Source organism: Coregonus lavaretus (assembly GCF_964263955.1).
Source record: "Coregonus lavaretus genome assembly, chromosome: 19".
Lineage (NCBI taxonomy): Eukaryota > Metazoa > Chordata > Actinopteri > Salmoniformes > Salmonidae > Coregonus > Coregonus lavaretus.
This window is the reverse complement of record NC_140006.1, coordinates 10,650,623-10,673,175: the sequence shown is the minus strand read 5'-3', so window position 1 is coordinate 10,673,175 and position 22,553 is coordinate 10,650,623. Positions and strand designations below refer to the sequence as shown.

General features: G+C 41.1%; 1 protein-coding gene across 2 annotated transcripts in view; it reads left to right on the top strand.

The window, feature by feature from the left end:
• Positions 1-22,553, top strand: part of LOC311146890 (serine/threonine-protein kinase STK11-like) — a 67,289-nt gene that overhangs the window by 4,416 nt on the left and 40,320 nt on the right. For both annotated transcript variants that reach the window (XM_084183512.1, XM_084183513.1), the window contains exons 3-4: positions 10,592-10,675; positions 17,885-17,974. In XM_084183512.1, the coding sequence (XP_084039638.1) occupies positions 10,592-10,675; positions 17,885-17,974 (174 nt within the window). The remainder of the gene's footprint in view (positions 1-10,591; positions 10,676-17,884; positions 17,975-22,553) is intronic.

Below are 22,553 nucleotides of genomic sequence, written 5' to 3'. Positions count from 1 at the left end.
ACCCGATCGAACATCTCTGGAGAGACCTGAAAATAGCTGTGCAGCAACGCTCCCCATCCAACCTGACAGAGCTTGAGAGGATCTGCAGAGAAGAACGGGAGAATCTCCTCAAATAAAAGTGTAGCGTCATTCCCAAGAAGACTCGAGGCTGTAATCGCTGCAAAAGGTGCTTCAACAAAGTACTGAGTAAAGGGTCTCAATACTTATGTAATTGTGATAATTATAAATTAGCAAATATTTCAAAAAATCTATTTTTGCTTTGTCATTGTGGGTTATTGTGTGTAGATTGATGACGGAAAAAAAAACAATTTAAATCCATTTTAGAATAAGGAGCATCCTGTTTAGTCTTAATCACTAACTTACTTAGGCCTATATTTCAATACTTGTATACGCTACTGTATCAATCAATAATTCATTCGTTCGTCTAATCACACAGCATACGAGTCATTCATGATTTGAAATGCAATCAAGTATTTTAGTTTTATAATAAGGTGATTCATTAATAATTAGTTTAAACAATAAATAAACCATTTCATTACGGAAATTGCTTTCACGAATGAATGCGACTGTTTTTAGTCTTTGCTGTAATAAAGGCTTAACAATAAAAACGTTAAAACAGACTCTGGTACGCTTATAATTTAGTGTTTACATTGTTCTAAACGGTCAGAAATTTAATTGTAATCTATACATCACCTGTTTGGCACACACAATATGTACGCAGCACTTGCTACTTACCTTCTTTTACTTAATCTCCAGTATTTTCCACAACTAGTCAAATGTATTCCACACATCTGATTTTCCCTTTACCTCCTGCGCAAACAGTAAACATTCCCCCGTTTCAAGTTAATTTTTCACATCCTCTGCATCCATTTTGCTTTCACATGTGTTAAGATGTTCAGAGTTTGTTAACCAATTCATTGATGTGATTATGATATGCTCTAGTTCAGGCCCTAATGCCGTATTCGAATGGGATTAGTTTTACTGGGGGAGGTCGGGTAATGTAATTAAGTGCACGAGCACAAAACACCACATTAGTCCTGTCCGAATCTGGCATGTTAGTTGTTTTTACATGGCAGGAGAGTAACAATTTCAGCCAGAATAACCTACAGTTTTTTGGCAAACTCCAAGGTCCTCTGATAATACTAGTCCCGTGCGATTCGACATCCATGTGTTTTGAGACAAATATCTGAGTTTGACAGGTGTTGCTCGTGGTTTGCACAAGAACACAATAACAACTGATTTGATAAATTGAACTAAGTGCTGCGCATAAGCTATATATGACTGGCCTACATATAGCCTATCAACTTTCACAGTGAATGCTTTTGTTTATATGTTTTGTGCCTATGAATTGAATATTGCGAAATGCGTCAGTAAAAAATATTGAGCCCATTTAATGCAATCCTTGCTGTTAATAGATTGCAACGCAGCATACAACTGACCTAATGGTTTGGAAATGATAAGTTAACTTTCTCCTTCATACCCTTAAAATGCATCTCAAGTGCATTTGCACTGTTTAGCTCACATCTGAAGGCTGGGGGGCATTTAGGACATACTGCTGTTCGCTAAAACATCCAAACGATTATGATCAGACTTCCACAATTCAAAAATTATGTCGACACTATACCAAAGATGGTTTGGTATGGTTTAGAAACTTGGGAACCAAGCTTGAGTTATCAGTGTGGCCCTATCACCTGGACATGTTGAAATGCTGTATCCTCAAGCCTAGAATAAAAACCTCCAGGCTTCCGTCATAACTGTCAATGTTTATATATATATATATATACACACAAATAATTACAGGGAGCTGTATGGAAAAAAACTAATCCCGTCCGAATCGTCCTTTGGAATAACAGACATTCTGAAGTAATAATTACATAACCAACGTTCTCTAGTAATACTAGTCCAATGCAAATAGGTCTTTGGTCACGTGCATGCGATGCATACATGTGCCACGTAAAGAGTGCAAGGGTTGAGGGGAATAGGGAATGTTTTTCCTCAACAAATTTTGGTAACAGAACTCTTCAGTCAGAAATGGCTGTAATTATGTTGCAGATTCAGCAACACGGACAGCACGAAAAACATGTTAATGTTCTGTGGTGGTCGCTGCAGCAGGGAGGAGAGAGCGACCAAGGTTGCTAGTCACAGTCATTTGCTCTATTTTTGTATTTATATTTTTTATACCCAGCGCATCAAGTCTGACCCCGGCCCGGCACAATCAAATAAATTGCTGGTCGGACTCCCTCTAGTCATTTGTGTGCCTTAATTATCTAATCATACAGTGTGCTTAAAGCATCAGACAAGCTCAGTGAATATAGTTGATTTGATTAAAACACATAAGATGTCAATATATGGGGATGGTGCCAGGTTTCCTTCAGATGTGACGTTTGGCATTCAGGCCAAAGAGTTCAATCTTGGTTTCATCAGACCAGAGAATCTTGTTTCTTATGGTCTGAGAGTCCTTTAGGTGCCTTTTTGGCAAATTCTAAGCGGGCTGTTGTGCCTTTTTACTGAGGAGTGGCTTCTGTCTGGCCACGCTACCATAAAGGCCTGATTGGTGGAGTGCAGCTGAGATGGTTGTCCTTCTGGAAGGTTCTCCCATCTCCACGGAGGAACTCCGGAGCTCTGTCAGTGACCATCGGGTCCTTGGTCACCTCCCTGACCAAGGCCCTTCTCCCCTGATTGCTCAGTTTGGCTGGGCGGCCAGCTCTAGGAAGAGTCTTGGTGGTTCCAAACTTCGTCCATTTAAGAATGATGGAGGCCAATGTCTTCTTGGTGACCTTCAATGTTGCAAGAAAATGAGGTACCCTTCCCCAGATATGTGCCTCAACACAATCCTGTCTTGGAGCTCTACGGACAATTCCTTCGACCTCATGGCTTGGTTTTTGCTCTGACATGCACTGTCAACTGTGTATACACACACACAGACACACACATACACATGATAACACACTTACACGTGGATTTTGTATTGTAGAGTAGTGGCCTGAGGGTACACACTTAATGTGTTGTGAAAAGTGTTATGAAATGTCATGTAATATTTTTATTTGTATATAACTGCCTTAATGTTGTTGGACACGAGGAAGAGTAGATGCTGCCTTGGCAGCAGCTAATGGGGATCCTTAATAAATACAAAATAGTCGAAAGACATGTTTAAAAACATTGTCTTTTTTCTTTTTTTCTTAAAAAAAAAACTTCAAATGGGGACTTGCTCGTGCGACTCAGGAGAGGCGATGCACTGCTTGTTTTTTCAGCACAGGTGGGTGGGGGAAGGGCGCAAGAGGAGCAGGGGCCGGAGAGAGAAAGGAGCCAAACCAACGCCCGCAAGTTAGACAAACTTGTTGCTGTGATAGGTTATCTATCATCTCATCTGGTAGTGTCTGTCTTGCATCAAATTGATGTAAAGAAGCTAGCTAGCCAGCTAAGTTAGTTAGCCAGCTAGCTAGCAAGGCTAATTGAGGCTATTCCTCTGCGCTCCCTGCATCTACAACAACTCCATTCACATTAAACAACAGCCTACCTGTTGATTGATCATTGTAGCTTAGTCCTTCTCATTTAGCCAACTTAATTCCGTAATTGTAATTCCATTTTGCATTGATTAGAAATCTCCCACTTAATTTGCTACATGTGGAGCCTCTGACGATGTGCTGCTGTGATTGACCGACAATAACAAGATTACGCGCCAGAAAAGTGTAGGCTATTGGTATGTCTCTTTATGTGGCACACTCATAAAAACTCTCAAACTGTTTTATAAAAATGTTGAATGTTATGGTCTATCCTTTATTTAGCAATGTCACATAGATCATTAAATTTATACAAAGCCTTTACATTAAAATAGGCTTGTGTTATTTTTTTCTAATGAATACTCTGCAAGTAATCGAATACTAACGTCCATTCGAATATTCTACAAGTGGTGGACAAGAAATCAAACAAATGATGGACAAGAAGATTTCTATTGGGCGACTACTCATGCACTTTTGGGTGGGGGCATTGTCATATTGTTGTCCTTCATTCATCCAGGTGATTCCGTTTTTTGGTCCACACCTGTACCTTTGTAATGCAACAGTAGAGATGGAGATTTCAAACTGTCTTCAGATAGGCTTTCGGAAGGAAAGTTGAACTAATTAAAAAGAATAGCAGTACAGCAAATTTGAATCAGCTTTCACATAATTCATTGAAAGTTGTGTGTATTATGGTCTTCGTCTTTGTGTGTGTGTTATGGTCTTTCTTATCCACAGAGGGCCAGTGTGGGTGCAGGGTTTTGTTCTACCAATTAAGCCCAGTCTGGACATATTTTATGAAGTATTTGTGTCATAAAAATTCAAGAGTTTAATCTTTCATTTTATCTCCACTTTTATTACAACAATTAGGGCCGTATATGTTAAAAATGTCTAAAATTAGATTTTGTGGACTTAATAGGTACACTTACCCTAATTTAAATATATGGCTCTGGTATAGGCTAACCCCTTGGCACTCCACTGGTTTTGTTCAGAGCTTCACAATGATCACTTGAATATGGGTCATGAAGTGGATGACCCAGACCCACATAATCCACAGTGCTGTGTAGGTCAGTCGGTAGAGCATGGCGCTTGCAATGCAAAGGGTCGTGGGTTTGATTCCTGCTGGGGCCACCCATATGATAAAATGTATGCATGCATTACTGTAACTCGCTTGGAATAAAACCATCTGCTAAATGGCTATTATTATTATTATAATCAAACTTCCTCTCATGTAGAATGAAGCTGTCCTCCCGGTCCTTGATTGTTGTCTCCATTTCTCGCTCGGTATCTCTCCTTCAACCCTCTCTCTCTTTTTATAAAATGACAATTGTTTTCGAACCACAGCTGAGTTTTTAATCACACAGTAGAGTTTATTTAATCATCTCCAGTGATGAGCCGCGGGCCAGTCTAAATATAGAGGTGCGCGCTAATGCAACTGTCAAATGAGGGAAAGTATTTAGAGAGCGATGGAGGAACAACTCAGTTTAGGCTGCTTTGCTCGCAGGGTCTCAGTAGAGATTCTAGGCATTTTGTAGAACATTTTCTCTGTAAATGTTTTATGGATTTGGGTTGCAAGTTGATTTGAGTTGCAAGTTCTGGTTCGGTTAGATTCAATTAGCCTATTTCGAATGTGATTAAATTGACTTGATTATGTTAGTGTTGATGTCTAGGCTACCCGCCACCAGTGTTGTTGTGGTGGTGCATTCATTTGGAGAGATGCAATGTTCTGTCTTGTATTGTACTCACACCCTCTATTTACAGTGAGGGGGGAAAAAGGATTCGATCCCCTGCTGATTTTGTACGTTTGCCCACTGACAAAGACATGATCAGTCTCTAATTTTAATGGTAGGTTTATTTGAACAGTGAGAAAAAGAATAACAACAAAAAAAATCCAGAAAAACGCATGTCAAATTTTTTTTAGAAATTGATTTGCATTTTAATGAGGGAAATAAGTATTTGACCCCTCTGCAAAACATGACTTAGTACTTGGTGGCAAAACCCTTGTTGGCAATCACAGAGGTCAGACGTTTCTTGTAGTTGGCCACCAGGTTTGCATACATCTCAGGAGGGATTTTGTCCCACTCCTCTTTGCAGATCTTCACCAAGTCATTAAGGTTTCGAGGCTGACGTTTGGCAACTCGAACCTTCAGCTCCCTCCACAGATTTTCTATGGGATTAAGGTCTGGAGACTGGCTAGGCCACTCCAGGACCTTAATGTGCTTCTTCTTGAGTGACTCCTTTGTTGCCTTGGCCGTGTGTTTTGGGTCATTGTCATGCTGGAATACCCATCCACGACCCATTTTCAATGCCCTGGCTGAGGGAAGGAGGTTCTCACCCAAGATTTGACGGTACATGGCCCCGTCCATCGTCCCTTTGATGCGGTGAAGTTGTCCTGTCCCCTTAGCAGAAAAACACCCCCAAAGCATAATGTTTCCACCTCCATGTTTGACGGTGGGTTTGGTGTTCTTGGGGTCATAGGCAGCATTCCTCCTCCTCCAAACACAGCGAGTTAAGTTGATGCCAAAGAGCTCGATTTTGGTCTCTTCTGACCACCACTTTCACCCAGTTCTCCTCTGAATCATTCAGATGTTCATTGGCAAACTTCAGACGGCCCTGTATATGTGCTTTCTTGAGCAGGGGGACCTTGCGGGCGCTGCAGGATTTCAGTCCTTCACGGCGTAGTGTGTTACCAATTGTTTTCTTGGTGACTATGGTCCCAGCTGCCTTGAGATCATTGAAAAGATCCTCCCGTGTAGTTTTGGGCTGATTCCTCACCATTCTCATGATCATTGCAACTCCACAAGGTGTGATCTTGCATGGAGCCTCAGGCCGAGGGAGATTGACAGTTCTTTTGTGTTTCTTCCATTTGCGAATAATTGCACCAACTGTTGTCACCTTCTCATCAAGCTGCTTGGTGATGGTCTTGTAGCCCATTCCAGTTCTGTGTATGTCTACAATCTTGTCCCTGACATCCTTGGAGAGCTCTTTGGTCTTGGCCATGGTGGAGAGTTTGGAATCTAATTGATTGATTGATTCTGTGGACAGGTGTCTTTTATACAGGTAACGAGCTGAGATTAGGAACACACTCTTAAAGGGAGTGCTCCTAATCTCAGTTTGTTACCTGTATAAAAGACACCTGGGAGCCAGAAATCTTTCTGATTGAGAGGGGGTCAAATACTTATTTCCCTCATTAAAATGCAAATCAATTTAAAACATTTTTGACATGCGTTTTTCTGGATTTTTTTGTTGTTATTCTGTCTCTCACTGTTCAAATAAACCTACCATTAAAATTATAGACTGATCATTTCTTTGTCAGTGGGCAAACGTACAAAATCAGCAGGGGATCAAATACTTATTTCCCTCACTGTATTACAATCTAGTACTAAGCCACCAGTGTGTCTGGTGTGTGTGCTGTTGTGTACATGCCTGAGTTTCTCACACTTTTGGTGGGAACAGTTAGTGTCTGTAATATGTTTGTGCATGTCTGTGTTGGTGGGCCCAATCCTATGTGTTTGAACCTGTGTGAGAACCATACCTAGCCTTATAAGGCCTGGCCGGGGATGCCATAATACAGTACTACCCTGAGCCGCTCTCTCTCCATTCACACTCTCACAGTAGCCATCGCTTAACATTCCTGTCTGCCAAACACTGTTTTCACTGCCCGGGGTTGCCACGGAGATGGGCACCCTCACACTCTGGCATTGCGCAATGACCACTCCTGTTGCTCGGGCAACGCCTCCGGAATGCCGAGCCATGGTTTGGAATGCCGCACACACACACTCCTGAGTGGGAGAGATAGGGAGGTGTGTTTGTGTGTGGAGGCATGTTCATTGAGTCCATTGATTTCATTGGACTTCCAGCAGGTAACATTCAATAAGTTTTTCGTCATAATTAATAAGCCTAGACGATAGAGCAGCTGTAGAATGGAGCCAAGTTTAAGCTATATGTGTAGAGGAGTGGTCACCAACCGGTCGATCTTCAAGGCGTTCCTAGTCGAACACCAACCATTTCTGTAGAAAAGCCAACTATAAAGGCTTGTGCTCCTTTTTTTTTGTATTTGTGTTGCTCTGTTAGCGGTAGGTGGACTTGATTCAGAAGCCCTATGTACCGGGTAGGCAAAGTGTTCCCATTTTGAACCATTTCATTTGTCTGAAAAGACAAACTCCGCCTACCCGGCAGACCAGGAGATCTGTGGCTAAATTGAGTGTGCCTACTGCGCTGGCCAATCGGATAGTTCAAATCACCGTGCCCACAGCTTCCAGGACCCCAGCCACAGCAAAGTTTGATACTAGCCTACTTGAGATTTTATAACCATGACCAGAGAGAGACTGTTAAAGAATACAGCAAAGAGCTGCTGTTTTTAGGAATGAGTTCACGTCTATGAATGAGTAGCCAAGTGTATCGATAGCCCTGTGTTTTTATTATTATTAGCAGCTCGTCTTGTCTATTTTAATATTGAGGAATATTTCACTTTCCCTGGTCATAGGAACAACATACATTTGTGCATGAGGCAGATGAGGTGTGACTCGTGTTTCGCCATCAGGTGGAACACTGTGTCCCCTCCCTCCGGTCAGTCTCACCGGAGCAAAGGAAGGAGAGAGCAACTGATCTATTTTGGTATGAAGTCTCGAGATTTTAAATATAATATGGTTTGAGAAGAACAATATTGCCAGGCATAGAGCCAATATGCTGTAATAATGTACTGTATTAGGCCTACTGCACAAACCTCATTCCTACAGAACTGTTTATTAGGTTAATGTTACATTTTTTAAGTCATGTTTTTAAAAGAATCTGAGCGGTAGATCTCTGCTTGCTTTTTGACTGCAAAAGTGATCTTGACTCAGAAAGGGTTGGTGAACACTGGTGTAGAGTCAGTCGATCAGTTGTAAAAGTGTTTTCTACATTTTACATTTACATTTTAGTCATTTAGCAGACGCTCTTATCCAGAGCGACTTACATTAGCAATTAGGGTTAAGTGCCTTGCTTAAGGGCACATCGACAGATTTTTCACCTAGTCGGCTCGGGGATTAGAACCAGCGACCTTTCGGTTACTGGCACAACGCTCTTACCCACTAAGCTACCTGCCCCACTTCTAAAAGTCCAGGTTTCCGTCCTCCTGGACAGCATCCCACAGAGAGACATTTGATCCACTGCAGAGCAGATACTCTCACTATGCAGTGGACACAGTCAGGTGCTTTAGACTGCACAAAGCTGACACTCTAATGTCTGTCCTAGAAAACAGCAGTGCTGCAAACTGCTCTTGTTGAACCTGAATGCGGAATGTTTTTACCCTTGAATGAGATTGATGACGCAGAAAAGGTTTATCAATTGCCTTTTCAGCACTAGGAAATGAAGTGACCACAATTCTGATACACATAGGCTTCTGATACACATAGGCCTATATTAACATCAAAGATAGTAAAGCAAAACAATAACTTGTTTTGTTTTGTGTTGTTGCTCTGTACTAGTATGATTAAAGCAGCTTTCTTTTCCCTGCCTTTTAAATGGCTTGGCATGTATGCATTATCCCTTGCAGCAGTGTTTGACCCTTTTGCTGTGTGTGTGGCTGTGTGCAGGCGGGATGTCTCTCTGACTCAGTCAGTAGTGATGCAGACAGTAATTGTTGTGTATATAGCAATGGACTGGGCCAGCCTGTGACTGCAGGCTAGTATGATGAGCGAAACAGGCACACCACAGAGGGAGAGCTACAGTACAGTGTGTTGATTGTGTGTGAGAGACCTGCCGACTTAGACTAGCGAAAGAGGATGTGTGCGCGTTCGTGCCCGACATGGTGTTTCAATACGCTGTGGGCAGAATGCATGCACCCCGATGCTGTGCACTGTGAACTACTGGCTTAAAGAGCGACTGCCCTAAAAAAAAATGTCTCTGTTTGAAAACGGCCAATGTGGCATCTGAGTCAGGAACATTTTATTCTAGTGCCAGAAAGTGTAAACAGAATAATTTTGGTCATGAAGTCAGTCTTGTCCTAAACTGAGGTTTGCGAGATGATAGGAATGAAGGGTACTGTAACAGTTTTCCTTGGGTTGGGTTTATTTAAATCCTGCATTCATTCACACAGCTGGCTGTACCCCAGTAATCATCAATTCAGAGCGCAGCTGCAGGCAACCCGAATCTTAAAGCCCATGGTCAATTAGGTTTGAGAGTCCATATCCTTTTGGAGCTAGTTAGGGACCATCAGTAAATTACACATGTACATTGGACAATATTTAAAATGGGCAATAGCTCCTAATTTCAAAGAATTAACTTCAAAACAACTATACATTTAAATAAATTAATATACAAATATTGAAAGCATTTAGACAACTAAAAAATATGCACCATGAAACTATTGGACCCATTTACATTGTGTAATTTATTGACGGTCCGTAACTAGCCCCAGAGATAGGCTATCCAATGTCAAACCAACTTTGCCCCCCCCCCCCAGACAACTCTCATTTGGCTTCGGTCACGGCTGCTGCGTTTCTTAATGACCAACCTGAAAAACAAGGCCAAATCAGTAAGATCAGCCCCCCTTTAACTAGCCTATTACTGTACAACACTTAAGATTAGCCTACCAAAAGAGAACATTTAGCCGAGATTTCCTTCCCATCCATTTGAATGGCATAGTTGATTCAAACACAGTCATTTTAAAAACAAGGCTGCTATGGGGATGTTTCTCTGTGACGTAGACTGGGGCATAGAAACGCTGTAACACTTTCGGCCTGCCTCGTATGTGTGCTCCCTTCATGCAGTAGCTGTATTCATTAGTGGCAGGCAGGCTGCTCTGTAGCAGGTGAATGTGGAGTCTCCTGGGGGTTTGACATGGTGGTGCCTGGGGTGATTTAAAGCTCCCTCTCCAGTGCCAGTTTACGGAGCTGTCTCAATGAGCGTGCTGCTGTAGCCACCCTAATGCGTCATTCCCCCTCCTTTCTGTGATTTATTTGATTTGTAACTGAGAAAGAAAGCTGACATCACACACTGTTTATTTTACAATGTGTTATTTTTTTTTATTTCACCAATGTTTCAGTTGTGATGCCTGTGATGGAGTTGCATTTGTAACCTCTCTAACCTTTGTTTGTTTATTTGTGTTTCAGGGAGATCCAGCTGCTACGGAGACTCCAGCACAAAAATGTGATCCATTTGGTGGACGTGTTGTACAATGAAGAGAAGCAGAAAATATATCCTTTATTCTAGTGTGTGTGTGTGTGTGTGTGTGTGTGTCAGGGTTTCCGTTAGGAACATTTGACGCCGGCCAACGTGACCGGGAAGATTAACATTTGACCATAAGCATTGGATGTATAACCAATTAGGGCGTCCACCCGCTGTGCTCAGAATGACAGAAATCACATTTAGATTATGGTTATGCATCTTAACAGAACATGTAACTCCTGTAATGAAGCAACCAATAAAACTAAATGTTCTAACATTTGCCAAAAAGCAATTCGTGGGAAAACACCATTCTAAACGGTGCACCTGATGCTAGCGGTTCCATATGTGAGAGAGCTAGAAATCTCAGTTAGGAACTTAGAAAGAGGGGGAATCTAAAAATGCAACAACTAGGATGGGTAAAGGGTTGCTAATATGACTAGGATTGTGCCTTTGGCTTCTGGACAACGAAAGCAAGTTGATATGAAACCAATAGAACAGGAGAGAAATGGCATATGAGGAAGTCTTTCATAGGCGGCGCGTCCAATAACTTCCAATACAACACAGTACTGAGTACCACTTGCCCTATTTTCAAGCATAGTGGTGGCTGCGTCATGTTACGGTTATGCTTGTAATTGTTAAGGACAGGAGATTTTCAGGATAAAAATGAAATGGAATGGAGTTAAGCACAGGCAAAATCCTAGAGGAAAACCTGTTTGTCTGCTTTCCACCAGACACTTGGAGATGAATTCACCTTTCAGCAGGACAATAATGTAAAACACAAAGCCAAATCTACAATTTGAGTTGCTTACCAAGAAGACAGTGAATGTTGCCGAGTTAGTGTTGACTTAAATCTACTTGAAAATCTATGGTAAGACCAGAAAATGGTTGTCTAGCAATGATCAACAACCACCTTGACAGAGCTTGAAGAATTTTGAACAGAATAATGTCTAAGGTATGGAAAGTTCTTAGACTTACCCAGAAAGTCAGCTGTAATCACTGCTTCCACAAAGTATTGACTCAGGGGTGTGAATACTTATACATTATGTAAATTAGATATTTATGTATTTCATTTTCATTAAATTAGCAAACATTTCTCAAAACATGTTTTCACTATGTCATTATCGGGTTTTGCGTGTAGATGGGTAAAAAACAACAACATCATCCATTTTGAATTCAGGCTAGAACACAACAAAATGTGAACTAAGTCAAGGGGTATGAATACTTTCTGAAGGCACTGCATGTCACCAGTAGTAAATGTACCGTTAATCCCCGTCATTTGATTACATTAATTTCTCTTAATGCATGTATTAATTACAGTAATTTACCGTTCTCATTCTCAGAGTGGAAATGTTGTTTGCAGAGTTCACAAGCTACACTTGTGAGAAACAAGTTTTGTTTTATTTCAATAACCATCATTTACGAGTTGTACATTTTAGTTTTTTTCTTTTGTTTTCAGTGCTCCATATGAGTGTCTGGTTTCACTGTCCTGTTAATGTTGAGGTAGCGCGCGCCTGAGCACACATAGAAGTACCTGGCTTGCTGTGCGCAAATGTAGGAAAGTACCTCACACAGTAAGTCAACGAAGTCTGTATTTTTTTTTACACATCCATTGCGAATGATAATAGACTTACAGTATTTTAAATCTTTCCAACAATCTCCCAGCCTCGATAATCACCAAGTCTCGTGTAAAATACCAAAATCATTATATCTACAGTGGAAATGATACCTGAACACTTTTCCCTTGCTCAAAGACCACTGTCTGTCCCACTGGCAGTGGGAAACTGAGGGCCCGGAATAGGCTACTTGATACAATTGTTGCACTTCAGCGATAGTTCACGTCAAGACAAATAAAAAGGGTGGCGGACAGGTTGAGGAGAGAGATGAATGCGATTGAAAGAAACAGAATTTTCATCAGGATATTTTCTACTGTTTTTATTTGTCAGCTTTATGTATTTTTAATGAGTTAATGAAAGTTATAGGCCATTGGCCTAGGCTATCTCTGAGTTCAATGCACAATGGATCACAGTTGTGTCCATATGGCAGAGGCTGGTGCTTTCGCATTAGTTGAATTTTAACTTTGAGATGTGTATAATTTTAATTCAGATTCTTGTGATTAACCACGTGACAATGGTTTTTCAAAACAAAAACTTTAATATTGAAATTGAACTGTTCCACGAAAATATGACACGCAATGCAGATCGGTAGAAATTGTAGGATAAATTGTAATCTTCCCCAAACATGAAACTCACTCACAGCCTATGAAGTCCATATAAAATAATTGCCTCCACCTTTCTAATTTTGCTTAGGCTACTTTGAAGCAAGGTAAGACATGTCTCATAATATGAAGTAAAACATTCAGGTTTCAAACAATTAAGTATGTTTTCAAAATGCATAGCTCACATTGTAGTGGTGGGTGACGTGCTGATAGCCTGCCTATCGTTGCCTGCTATTGAATGGTGAATGGGAGACGTGGTTCAAATACCAAATAAAAATGGTAGGCTAGCTCTTTTCATTGTGGCCATCAAAATAGTTGTTAACATGCAATTGCATTTAGAATTGTTTCACAATAACTGGGCATATAAAATCACGTTTTACTCCAGCAGCAACCAACTGAGGAGCTGCAAAAGAAATCCCGCTCAAAATAGGCTCTGTATGCCTATGTTGTGTGCATGTGATAGTTGTTTGATAAATAAGATGCATGACGACTAACGAAAATACACACAGCAATTTAATTCCACTGAATAATGCAAATGAACCTATAAACCAATAAGCATGACGTCAAATGTATTTACATCGACAGGGATTTCCATCAATGAATAAAAATCATTATTTTGCAATGGGCAACTATTTTATTTATCGGCTTTTCATAAATGTTTTGGACCAAAAGCCAGCATTTACCTGCTAACGGAAACGCTGGTTGGTTTGTGTGTGTGTGTGTGTGTGTGTGTGTTAGAGCTGTGACAAGAAAAGGAAAAGCCGCTCACTCTAGAAGCTCCGATGCAATATTAATTTTTTCTCACCAACGTTTCGATAACCAACCTGTCTTCATCAGTGTATAAACTGAAAATGATCGACATCGACCGAATTAACCATTTATCGAGAACATTTTACTGATATCGATAATGACAATAAGTTCCCTATACTAGAGAAATGTAAAGTCTGTCATTGTATGCGATTGCTAATGGGACAATTGATCTACTGCATTCAAAGTAATAGTAGTAGTTTTAAGGGTAGTATTAAAAGGAACTGTGGTGCACGTTAATGTTATAAACTTACCGTTCAATTTATCGTTATCGGGATAATTCAGTCAATTTATTGTGATATGGAAACTTTATATGGCCTTCGTATGGTCTAAATGAATTGAAAGCCTGAATTAATATAATAATTAACGGGTTGTTGTCTTCCTTGTCAACAATGACTCCAAAATCCTTCCAGATCTGGGATTTCACTCGCGTAGCACCTGTATCCACGATGGTGTATTTCACCATATTAACCTTTCTTTTTATTTATCCTGTTACGTTAGCCATTTTTGTGTGAGCTAGAGAAAATAAACTTGGCAACGTATTGTCGCGTGGCGGAAGAGAACGTAAGCTCTGCAGGTTGAGAGAATGCCAAGAGTGTGCGAAGTTGTCATCAAGGCAAAGGGTGGCTACTTTGAATAATCTCAAATCTAAAATGATTTGTTTAACACTTTTTTGGTTACTACATTATTCCATACAGTGGGGAAAAAAAGTATTTAGTCAGCCACCAATTGTGCAAGTTCTCCCACTTAAAAAGATGAGAGAGGCCTGTAATTTTCATCATAGGTACACGTCAACTATGACAGACAAATTGAGAAAAAAAAATCCAGAAAATCCCATTGTAGGATTTTTTAATGAATTTATTTGCAAATTATGGTGGAAAATAAGTATTTGGTCACCTACAAACAAGCAAGATTTCTGGCTCTCACAGACCTGTAACTTCTTCTTTAAGAGGCTCCTCTGTCCTCCACTCGTTACCTGTATTAATGGCACCTGTTTTAACTTGTTATCAGTATAAAAGACACCTGTCCACAACGTCAAACAGTCACACTCCAAATTTCACAATGGCCAAGACCAAAGAGCTGTCAAAGGACACCAGAAACTAAATTGTAGACCTGCACCAGGCTGGGAAGACTGAATCTGCAATAAGTAAGCAGCTTGGTTTGAAGAAATCAACTGTGGGAGCAATTATTAGGAAATGGAAGACATACAAGACCACTGATAATCTCCCTCGATCTGGGGCTCCACGCAAGATCTCACCCCGTGGGGTCAAAATGATCACAAGAACGGTGAGCAAAAATCCCAGAACCACACGGGGGGACCTAGTGAATGACCTGCAGAGAGCTGGGACCAAAGTAACAAAGCCAACCATCAGTAACACACTACGCCGCCAGGGACTCAAATCCTGCAATGCGAGACGTGTCCCCCTGCTTAAGCCAGTACATGTCCAGGCCCGTCTGAAGTGCATTTGGATGATCCAGAAGAGGATTGGGAGAATGTCATATGGTCAGATGAAACCAAAATATAACTTTTTGGTAAAAACTCAACTCGTCATGTTTGGAGGACAAAGAATGCTGAGTTGCATCCAAAGAACACCATACCTACTGTGAAGCATGGGGTTGGAAACATCATGCTTTGGGGCTGTTTTTCTGCAAAGGGACCAGGACGACTGATCCGTGTAAAGGAAAGAATGAATGGGGCCATGTATCGTGAGATTTTGAGTGAAACCCTCCTTCCATCAGCAAGGGCATTGAAGATGAAACGTGGCTGGGTCTTTCAGCATGACAATGATCCCAAACACACCGCCCGGGCAACGAAGGAGTGGCTTCGTAAGAAGCATTTCAAGGTCCTGGAGTGGCCTAGCCAGTCTCCAGATCTCAACCCCATAGAAAATCTTTGGAGGGAGTTGAAAGTCTGTGTTGCCCAGCGACAGCCCCAAAACATCACTGCTCTAGAGGAGATCTGCATGGAGGAATGGGCCAAAATACCAGCAACGGTGTGTGAAAACCTTGTGAAGACTTACAGAAAACGTTTGACCTGTGTCATTGCCAACAAACGGTATATAACAAAGTATTGAGAAACTTTTGTTATTGACCAAATACTTATTTTCCACCATCATATGCCAATAAATTCATAAAAAATCCTACAATGTGATTTTCTGGGAAAAAAAATCTCATTTTGTCTGTCATAGTTGACGTGTACCTATGATGAAAATTACAGGCCTCTCTCATCTTTTTAAGTGGGAGAACTTGCACAATTGGTGGCTGACTAAATACTTTTTTTCCCCACTGTATGTGTTATTTCATAGTTTTGATGTCTTCACTATTTTCTACAAAAACCCTTGAATGAGTAGGTGTGTCCAAACCTTTGACTGGTACTGTAAGTCAAAACTGTAATTCGGCCACTCAGGAACATTCACTGTCGTGTTGGTAAGCAACTCCAGTGTAGATTTGGCCTTGTGTTTTAGGTTATTGTCCTGCTGAAAGGTGGATTCATTTCGTGTCTGGTAGAAAGCAGACTGAACCAGTTTTTCCTCTTGGAATTTGCCTGCATAGTTCCATTCCGTTTCTTTTTTATCCTGAAAAACTCCCCGGTACCTAAATTTACAAGCGTACCCATAACATGATGCAGCCACCACTATGCTTGAAAATATGGAGAGTGGTACTCAGTAATGTGTTGTATAGGATTTGCCCCAAACATAACACTTTGTATTCAGGACAAAAAGTGAATTGCTTTGCCACATTTTTTGTAGTATTACTTTAGTGCCTTGTTGCATTATCTTGGAATATTTGTATTCTGTACACTTCCTTCTTTTCACTCTGTCAATTAGGTTAGTATTGTGGAGTAAATTCATCCTCAGTTTTCTCCTATCACAGCCATTAAACTCTGTAACTGTTTTAAAGTCACCATTGGCGTCATGGTGAAATCCCTGAGCGGTTTCCTTCTTCTCCAGCACCTGAATTAGGAAGGACGCCTGTATCTTTGTAGTGACTGGGTGTATTGATACACCATCCAAAGTGTAAATAATAACTTCACCATGCTCAAAGGGATATTCAATGTTTGCTTTTTTTTTTACACCCATCTACCAATAGGAGACCTTCTTTGCGAGGCATTGGAAAACATCCTTGGTCTTTGTGGTTGAATCTGTGTTTGAAATTCACTGCTCGACTGAGGGACCTTACAGATAATTGTACGTGTGGGGTACAGAGATGAGGTAGTCATTCAAAAGTCATGTGAAAAACACTATTGTACACAGAGTGAGTCCATGCAACTTATTATTTGACTTGTTAACACCCTAGAGTCGAAGTCCGTAAGTAAGGCCAAATTCAATCTTTCAACAAATATTTTTACTCCTGAACTTATTTAGGCTTTCCATAACAAAGGGGTTGAATACTTATTGACGTTTCAGCTTTTCATTTTTAATTAATTTGTAAATATTTAGAAAAACATAATTCCACTTTGACATAATGGGGTTTATTGTATGTAGGCCAGTGACAAAGATTGATTTAATCAAATTTAAGTTCAGGCTGTAACACAACAAAATGTGTAAAATGTAATGGGGTGTGAATACTTTCTGAAGGCACTAATGGAATTCGCAACACAATTCAACAGAATAAGCTCCTGTGTTTGTAAAAACAATATCTTGATTTCAAACGTTTGTTGTGCCTCAGCAGTTTTTCTCTTATGTCAGTCACTGAAAGTCAGTCAATTAGCCCATGTCAGCAATATTTTTTTCAGATGGCTAAATTAGTTTAGCAGCCAGCTATCTAAACTTGTTATCATGGTCGAATTAACGGCCGGGGGTCCCCCATTGATTTAGTTAGTCTCACTCAGATATCATATTAAAAACTGTAAAATCTTCTCTCCACCTCATGGCAAAACGTGTAGAATTACAGCAAACTTGCTTTAAAACTGCAAATTTTTCTCTACATCCCATGGCAAAATGTGTAGAATTGCACGAAATTAACTCTAAAATGTAAAAAAATGTCTCTCAGCTATCAAGAGAGGGGCCTCTAAAATGTTTTGCTCGCTGTGTGTGTGTGGGGGGTACGTATACCCGCAAGCAACTGTGACCCCTCAAGATGAGTTCACATTTTTTGTGACCCCCATCAGAGTTGCTTTCTGTTGTATTTGAATGGCTGTTTAATATGGCACTCAGTTTTAGTGTGTAAATGCTTCTCATTTGTGTTTGAGTATTCCCTTGACTGCCCGTCTCACGTATATGGTGATGGAGTATTGCGTATGTGGGATGCAAGAAATGCTGGACAGTGTCCCAGAGAAAAGATTTCCAGTATTTCAAGCTCATGGGTAAGTCTCTCTCACTCACTCACTCACTCACTCACTCACTCACTCTCACTCATATTAGTCTGTGCAGAGTCTACTGCAGGAACACCTGGTCAATGTCCAAATCCCGAGCTGTTAGATGACCGGTACACTGGGGTAAAAGTAGTTAAAGCTGATAAAACTAAGACTGTAAAAGGGTTGTTTTTTCCTGATAGTTGCTGGTTGAAAATACAATCACAGGACCTTCTAATCAGCAGGTTTGCATGGGCAGGAGTTTCTGCTTTCCATGGTGACATCGCCATGCAGTAAATTGGTTAATAGACCAATAACAGAGTTCCAAACATTTCTGCCAATAACAGCTAGTTTTCAGTTTTCCCATCTTCACTCAGACCTCTCCCAGACAGTCATAGCAAAATTATTGCTTAAGAAAGTTTTTTGCTAAAAACTTATTTTTGCCCATTTATCTATTACAGTAAGGTATTAAGGTACTTAACCCTCATACTACCAAAATATTTAACATACATGGATTACCAACTGTAGTCATTTTGACCCCATGAAGAAACTATTGGAAAAAGCAACAATCATAGAAAATATCAGCTTAGTTCTTATCAAAACATCATTAGACATGTAAATAATGTTATCTAAATGAATAAATGTATTTTAGCAAAATATTCTGTAAAATGAAAATATAAATGTTTCCCTTAAATAATGTGCAGTTTTTTCCCAAAGTACAATTCCATAATGGTCTTTCAATTAATATACACCTCACACACTTCCTTGCTCACATGCAAACACCCATATAACACTTGCACACAAACAAAATTCACACTCATACCCAAAGACTTGTATGAGTGTGATGATTTCCTACACTGGACAACTTACAGCTGTTGATAAGTCATTGATAATAATTGGCAAATTTGTTTCATGTCATTATATTAAGATATGGGGGGAAGGGGGGAACATGGCTATATTCAATACAATTCACGAGTTGATTTAAAACCTATGTTTAACCCTTTCTCATGGTTGGTGTCTTGATGGATTTGTCCAAAATCGTGTGACATGTAACATTTACTTTTCTGTCCTTACATTTATGGCAGTGTATGTTCTCATTATACTGTATCATACAGTGCATTCGGAAACTATTCAGACCCTTCCCCTTTTCTACATTTTGTTACGTTACAGCCTTATTCTAAAATTGATTAAATTGTTTTTTTCCTCATCAATCTACAAACAATACCCCATAATGACAAAGCGAAAACAGGTTTTTAGAAATGTTTGCAAATGTATTAAAAATGAAAAACCGATAACTTATTTGCATAAATATTCAGACCCTTTGCTATGAGACTCGCAATTGCGCTCCGGTGCATCCTGTTTCCATTGATCATCCTTGAGATGTTTCTTCAAATTGATTGGAGTCCACCTGTGGTAAATTCAATTGATTGGACATGATTTGGAAAGGCACACACCTGTCTATATAAAGGTCCCACAGTTGACAGTGCATGTCAGAGCAAAAACCAAGCCATGAGGTCGAAGGAATTGTCTGTAGAGGTCTGAGACAGGATTGTGTCGAGGCACAGATCTGGGGAAGGATACCAAAACATTTCTGCAGCATTGAAGGTCCCAAGAAGACAGTGGCCTCCATCATTCTTAAATGGAAGAAGTATGGAACCACTAAGACTCTTCCTAGAGCTGGCCGCCCGGCCAAACTGAGCAATCCTCTGTGGAGATGGGAGAACCTTCCAGAAGGACAACCATCTCTGCAGCACTCCACCAATCAGGCCTAAATGGTAGTGGCCAGACGGAAGCCACTCCTTAGTAAAAGGCACATGACAGCCCGCTTGGAGTTTGCCAAAAGGCACCTAAAGGATTTTCATACCATGAAAAACAAGATTCTCTGGTCTGATGGAACCAAGATTGAACTCTTTGGCCTGAATGCCAAGCGTCACGTTTGGAGGAAACCTTTCACCATCCCTACGGTGACGCATGGTGGTGGAAGCATCATGCTGTGTGTTTTTCAGCGGCAGGGACTGGGAGACTAGTCAGGATCGAGGGAAAGATGAACGGAGCGAAGTACAGAGCGATCCATGGTGAAAACCTGCTCCAGAGCGCTCAGGACCTCAGACTGGGGTGAAGGTTCACCTTCCACCAGGACAACGACCCTAAGCACACTGCAAAGACAACGCAGGAGTGGCTTCCGGACAAGTCTCTGAATGTCCTTGAGTAGCCAGCTAGAGCCCGGAGTTCAACCAGATCGAACATCTCTGGAGAGACCTGAAAATAGCTGTGCAGCGACGCTCCCCATCCAACCTGACAGAGCTTGAGAGGATCTGCAGAGAATGGGAGAAACTCCCCAAATTACAGGTGTGCCAAGCTTGTAGAGTCATACCCAAGTAGACTTGAGGCTGTAATCGCTGCCCAAGGTGCTTCAACAAAGTACTGAGGAAAGGGTCTGAACACATTTCATTTTTTTGTACTTTTATACATTTGCATAAAACCTGATTTTGCTTTGTCATTATGGGGTATTATGTGTAGATTGTTGAGGGGAAAAAAACAATTTAATCAATTTTAGAATAAGGCTGTAACGTAACAAATTGTGGAAAAAGTAAAGGGGTCTGAATACTTCCCGAATGCATTAATCAGTTAAATTAGACATTGAACTTGAATCCTGGATCTAGCTGTCGGACAGCTTCCGCATTGTCTCCGTGCTGCTCTGCTGTTTGTTGCTACTTGGCTACCTGCCAAGCTATTCACGTTTTACTTTTAATAAACGTTTAATCAATCTCTGTGTTCAACAAATTTACCAACTTTTTAGTTTTGTCCTCACTCATCTTTTTTCGTTAAACTTTTTCACCCCGGACGTTTATCCCGAGACAGAAGAGTCATTTTCCTGTGCGTTCTAGCTGCCAACTTTACGTTATTTTCCTTTTTTCCATCGCAACTTTTTTCCCTTATTCAACTTTTTCACTCCGGACGCTTTATCTGGACATGGTTCATCAACATCTTCAACAGCCGAAGCTAAGTAGTAACATTAACATGATGTCTTCTAATTGCAGTCGCTGTACTCATAATATACAGGAGAATTCTCGCCTTACGGCGAGAATAGCTGTGCTACAAGCCCAGCTTCAGACGCAATCGTTAGGCAAGGGTAATATCAGTGTAGGAAAGGAAGAAACAGCGTCTGTGCCACCAGTAAGTACAGACAGTAACGTTAGTATAAATCCCCCCGCACAGTCCCCGCAGCCGGACAACTTTCTCATGGCTTCTGGAGGGAAATACTGTTGGAATGCTCAACCGGTGTCGCTCATTCAGCCGACAGAAACCTTCAACCGGTTTTCCCCATTATGTAGCGAGTCGGAGTCTGAGTCTGAGTCTTCTCTAGTCTCTACTCCTCCCGTTACGGGGTCTGAGACTCCGAAGGCTCCCACCATTAGCTCTGACAAATTGAAAACCCTAGTCATTGGCGACTCCATTACCCGCAGTATTAGACTTAAAACGAATCACCCAGCGATCATACACTGTTTACCAGGGGGCAGGGCTACCGACGTTAAGGCTAATCTAAAGATGGTGCTGGCTAAAGCTAAAACTGGCGAGTGTAGAGAGTATAGAGATATTGTTATCCACGTCGGCACCAACGATGTTAGGATGAAACAGTCAGAGGTCACCAAGTGCAACATAGCTTCAGCGTGTAAATCAGCTAGAAAGATGTGTCGGCATCGAGTAATTGTCTCTGGCCCCCTCCCAGTTAGGGGAAGTGATGAGCTCTACAGCAGAGTCTCAGCACTCAATCGCTGGTTGAAAACTGTTTTCTGCCCCTCCCAAAAGATAACATTTGTGGATAATTGGCCCTCTTTCTGGGACTCACCCACAAACAGGACCAAGCCTGACCTGCTGAGGAGTGACGGACTCCATCCTAGCCGGAGGGGTGCTCTCCTCTTATCTACCAACATAGATAGGGCTCTAACTCCTCTAGCCCCACAGTGAAATAGGGTGCAGGCCAGGCAGCAGGCTGTTAGCCAACCTGCCAGCTTAGTGGAGTCTGCCAATAGCATAGTCAGTGTAGTCAGCTCAGCCATACCCATTGAGACTGTGTCTGTGCCTCGACCTAGGTTGGGCAAAACTAAACATGGTGGTGTTCACCCTAGCAATCTTATTAGGATAAAGACCTCCTCCATTCCTGCCATTATTGAAAGAGATCGTGATACCTCACATCTCAAAATAGGGTTACTTAATGTTAGATCCCTCACTTCAAAGGCAGTCATAGTCAATGAACTAATCACTGATCATAATCTTGATGTGATTGGCCTGACTGAAACATGGCTTAAGCCTGATGAATTTGCTGTGTTAAATGAGGCCTCCCCTCCTGGTTACACTAGTGACCATATTCCCCGTGCATCCCGCAAAGGCGGAGGTGTTGCTAACATTTACGATAGCAAATTTCAATTTACAAAAAAAAAAATGGCGTTTTCATCTTTTGAGCTTCTAGTCATGAAATCTATGCAGCCTACTCAATCACTTTTTATAGCTACTGTTTACAGGCCTCCTGGGCCATATACAGCGTTCCTCTCTGAGTTTCCTGAATTCCTATCAGACCTTGTAGTCATAG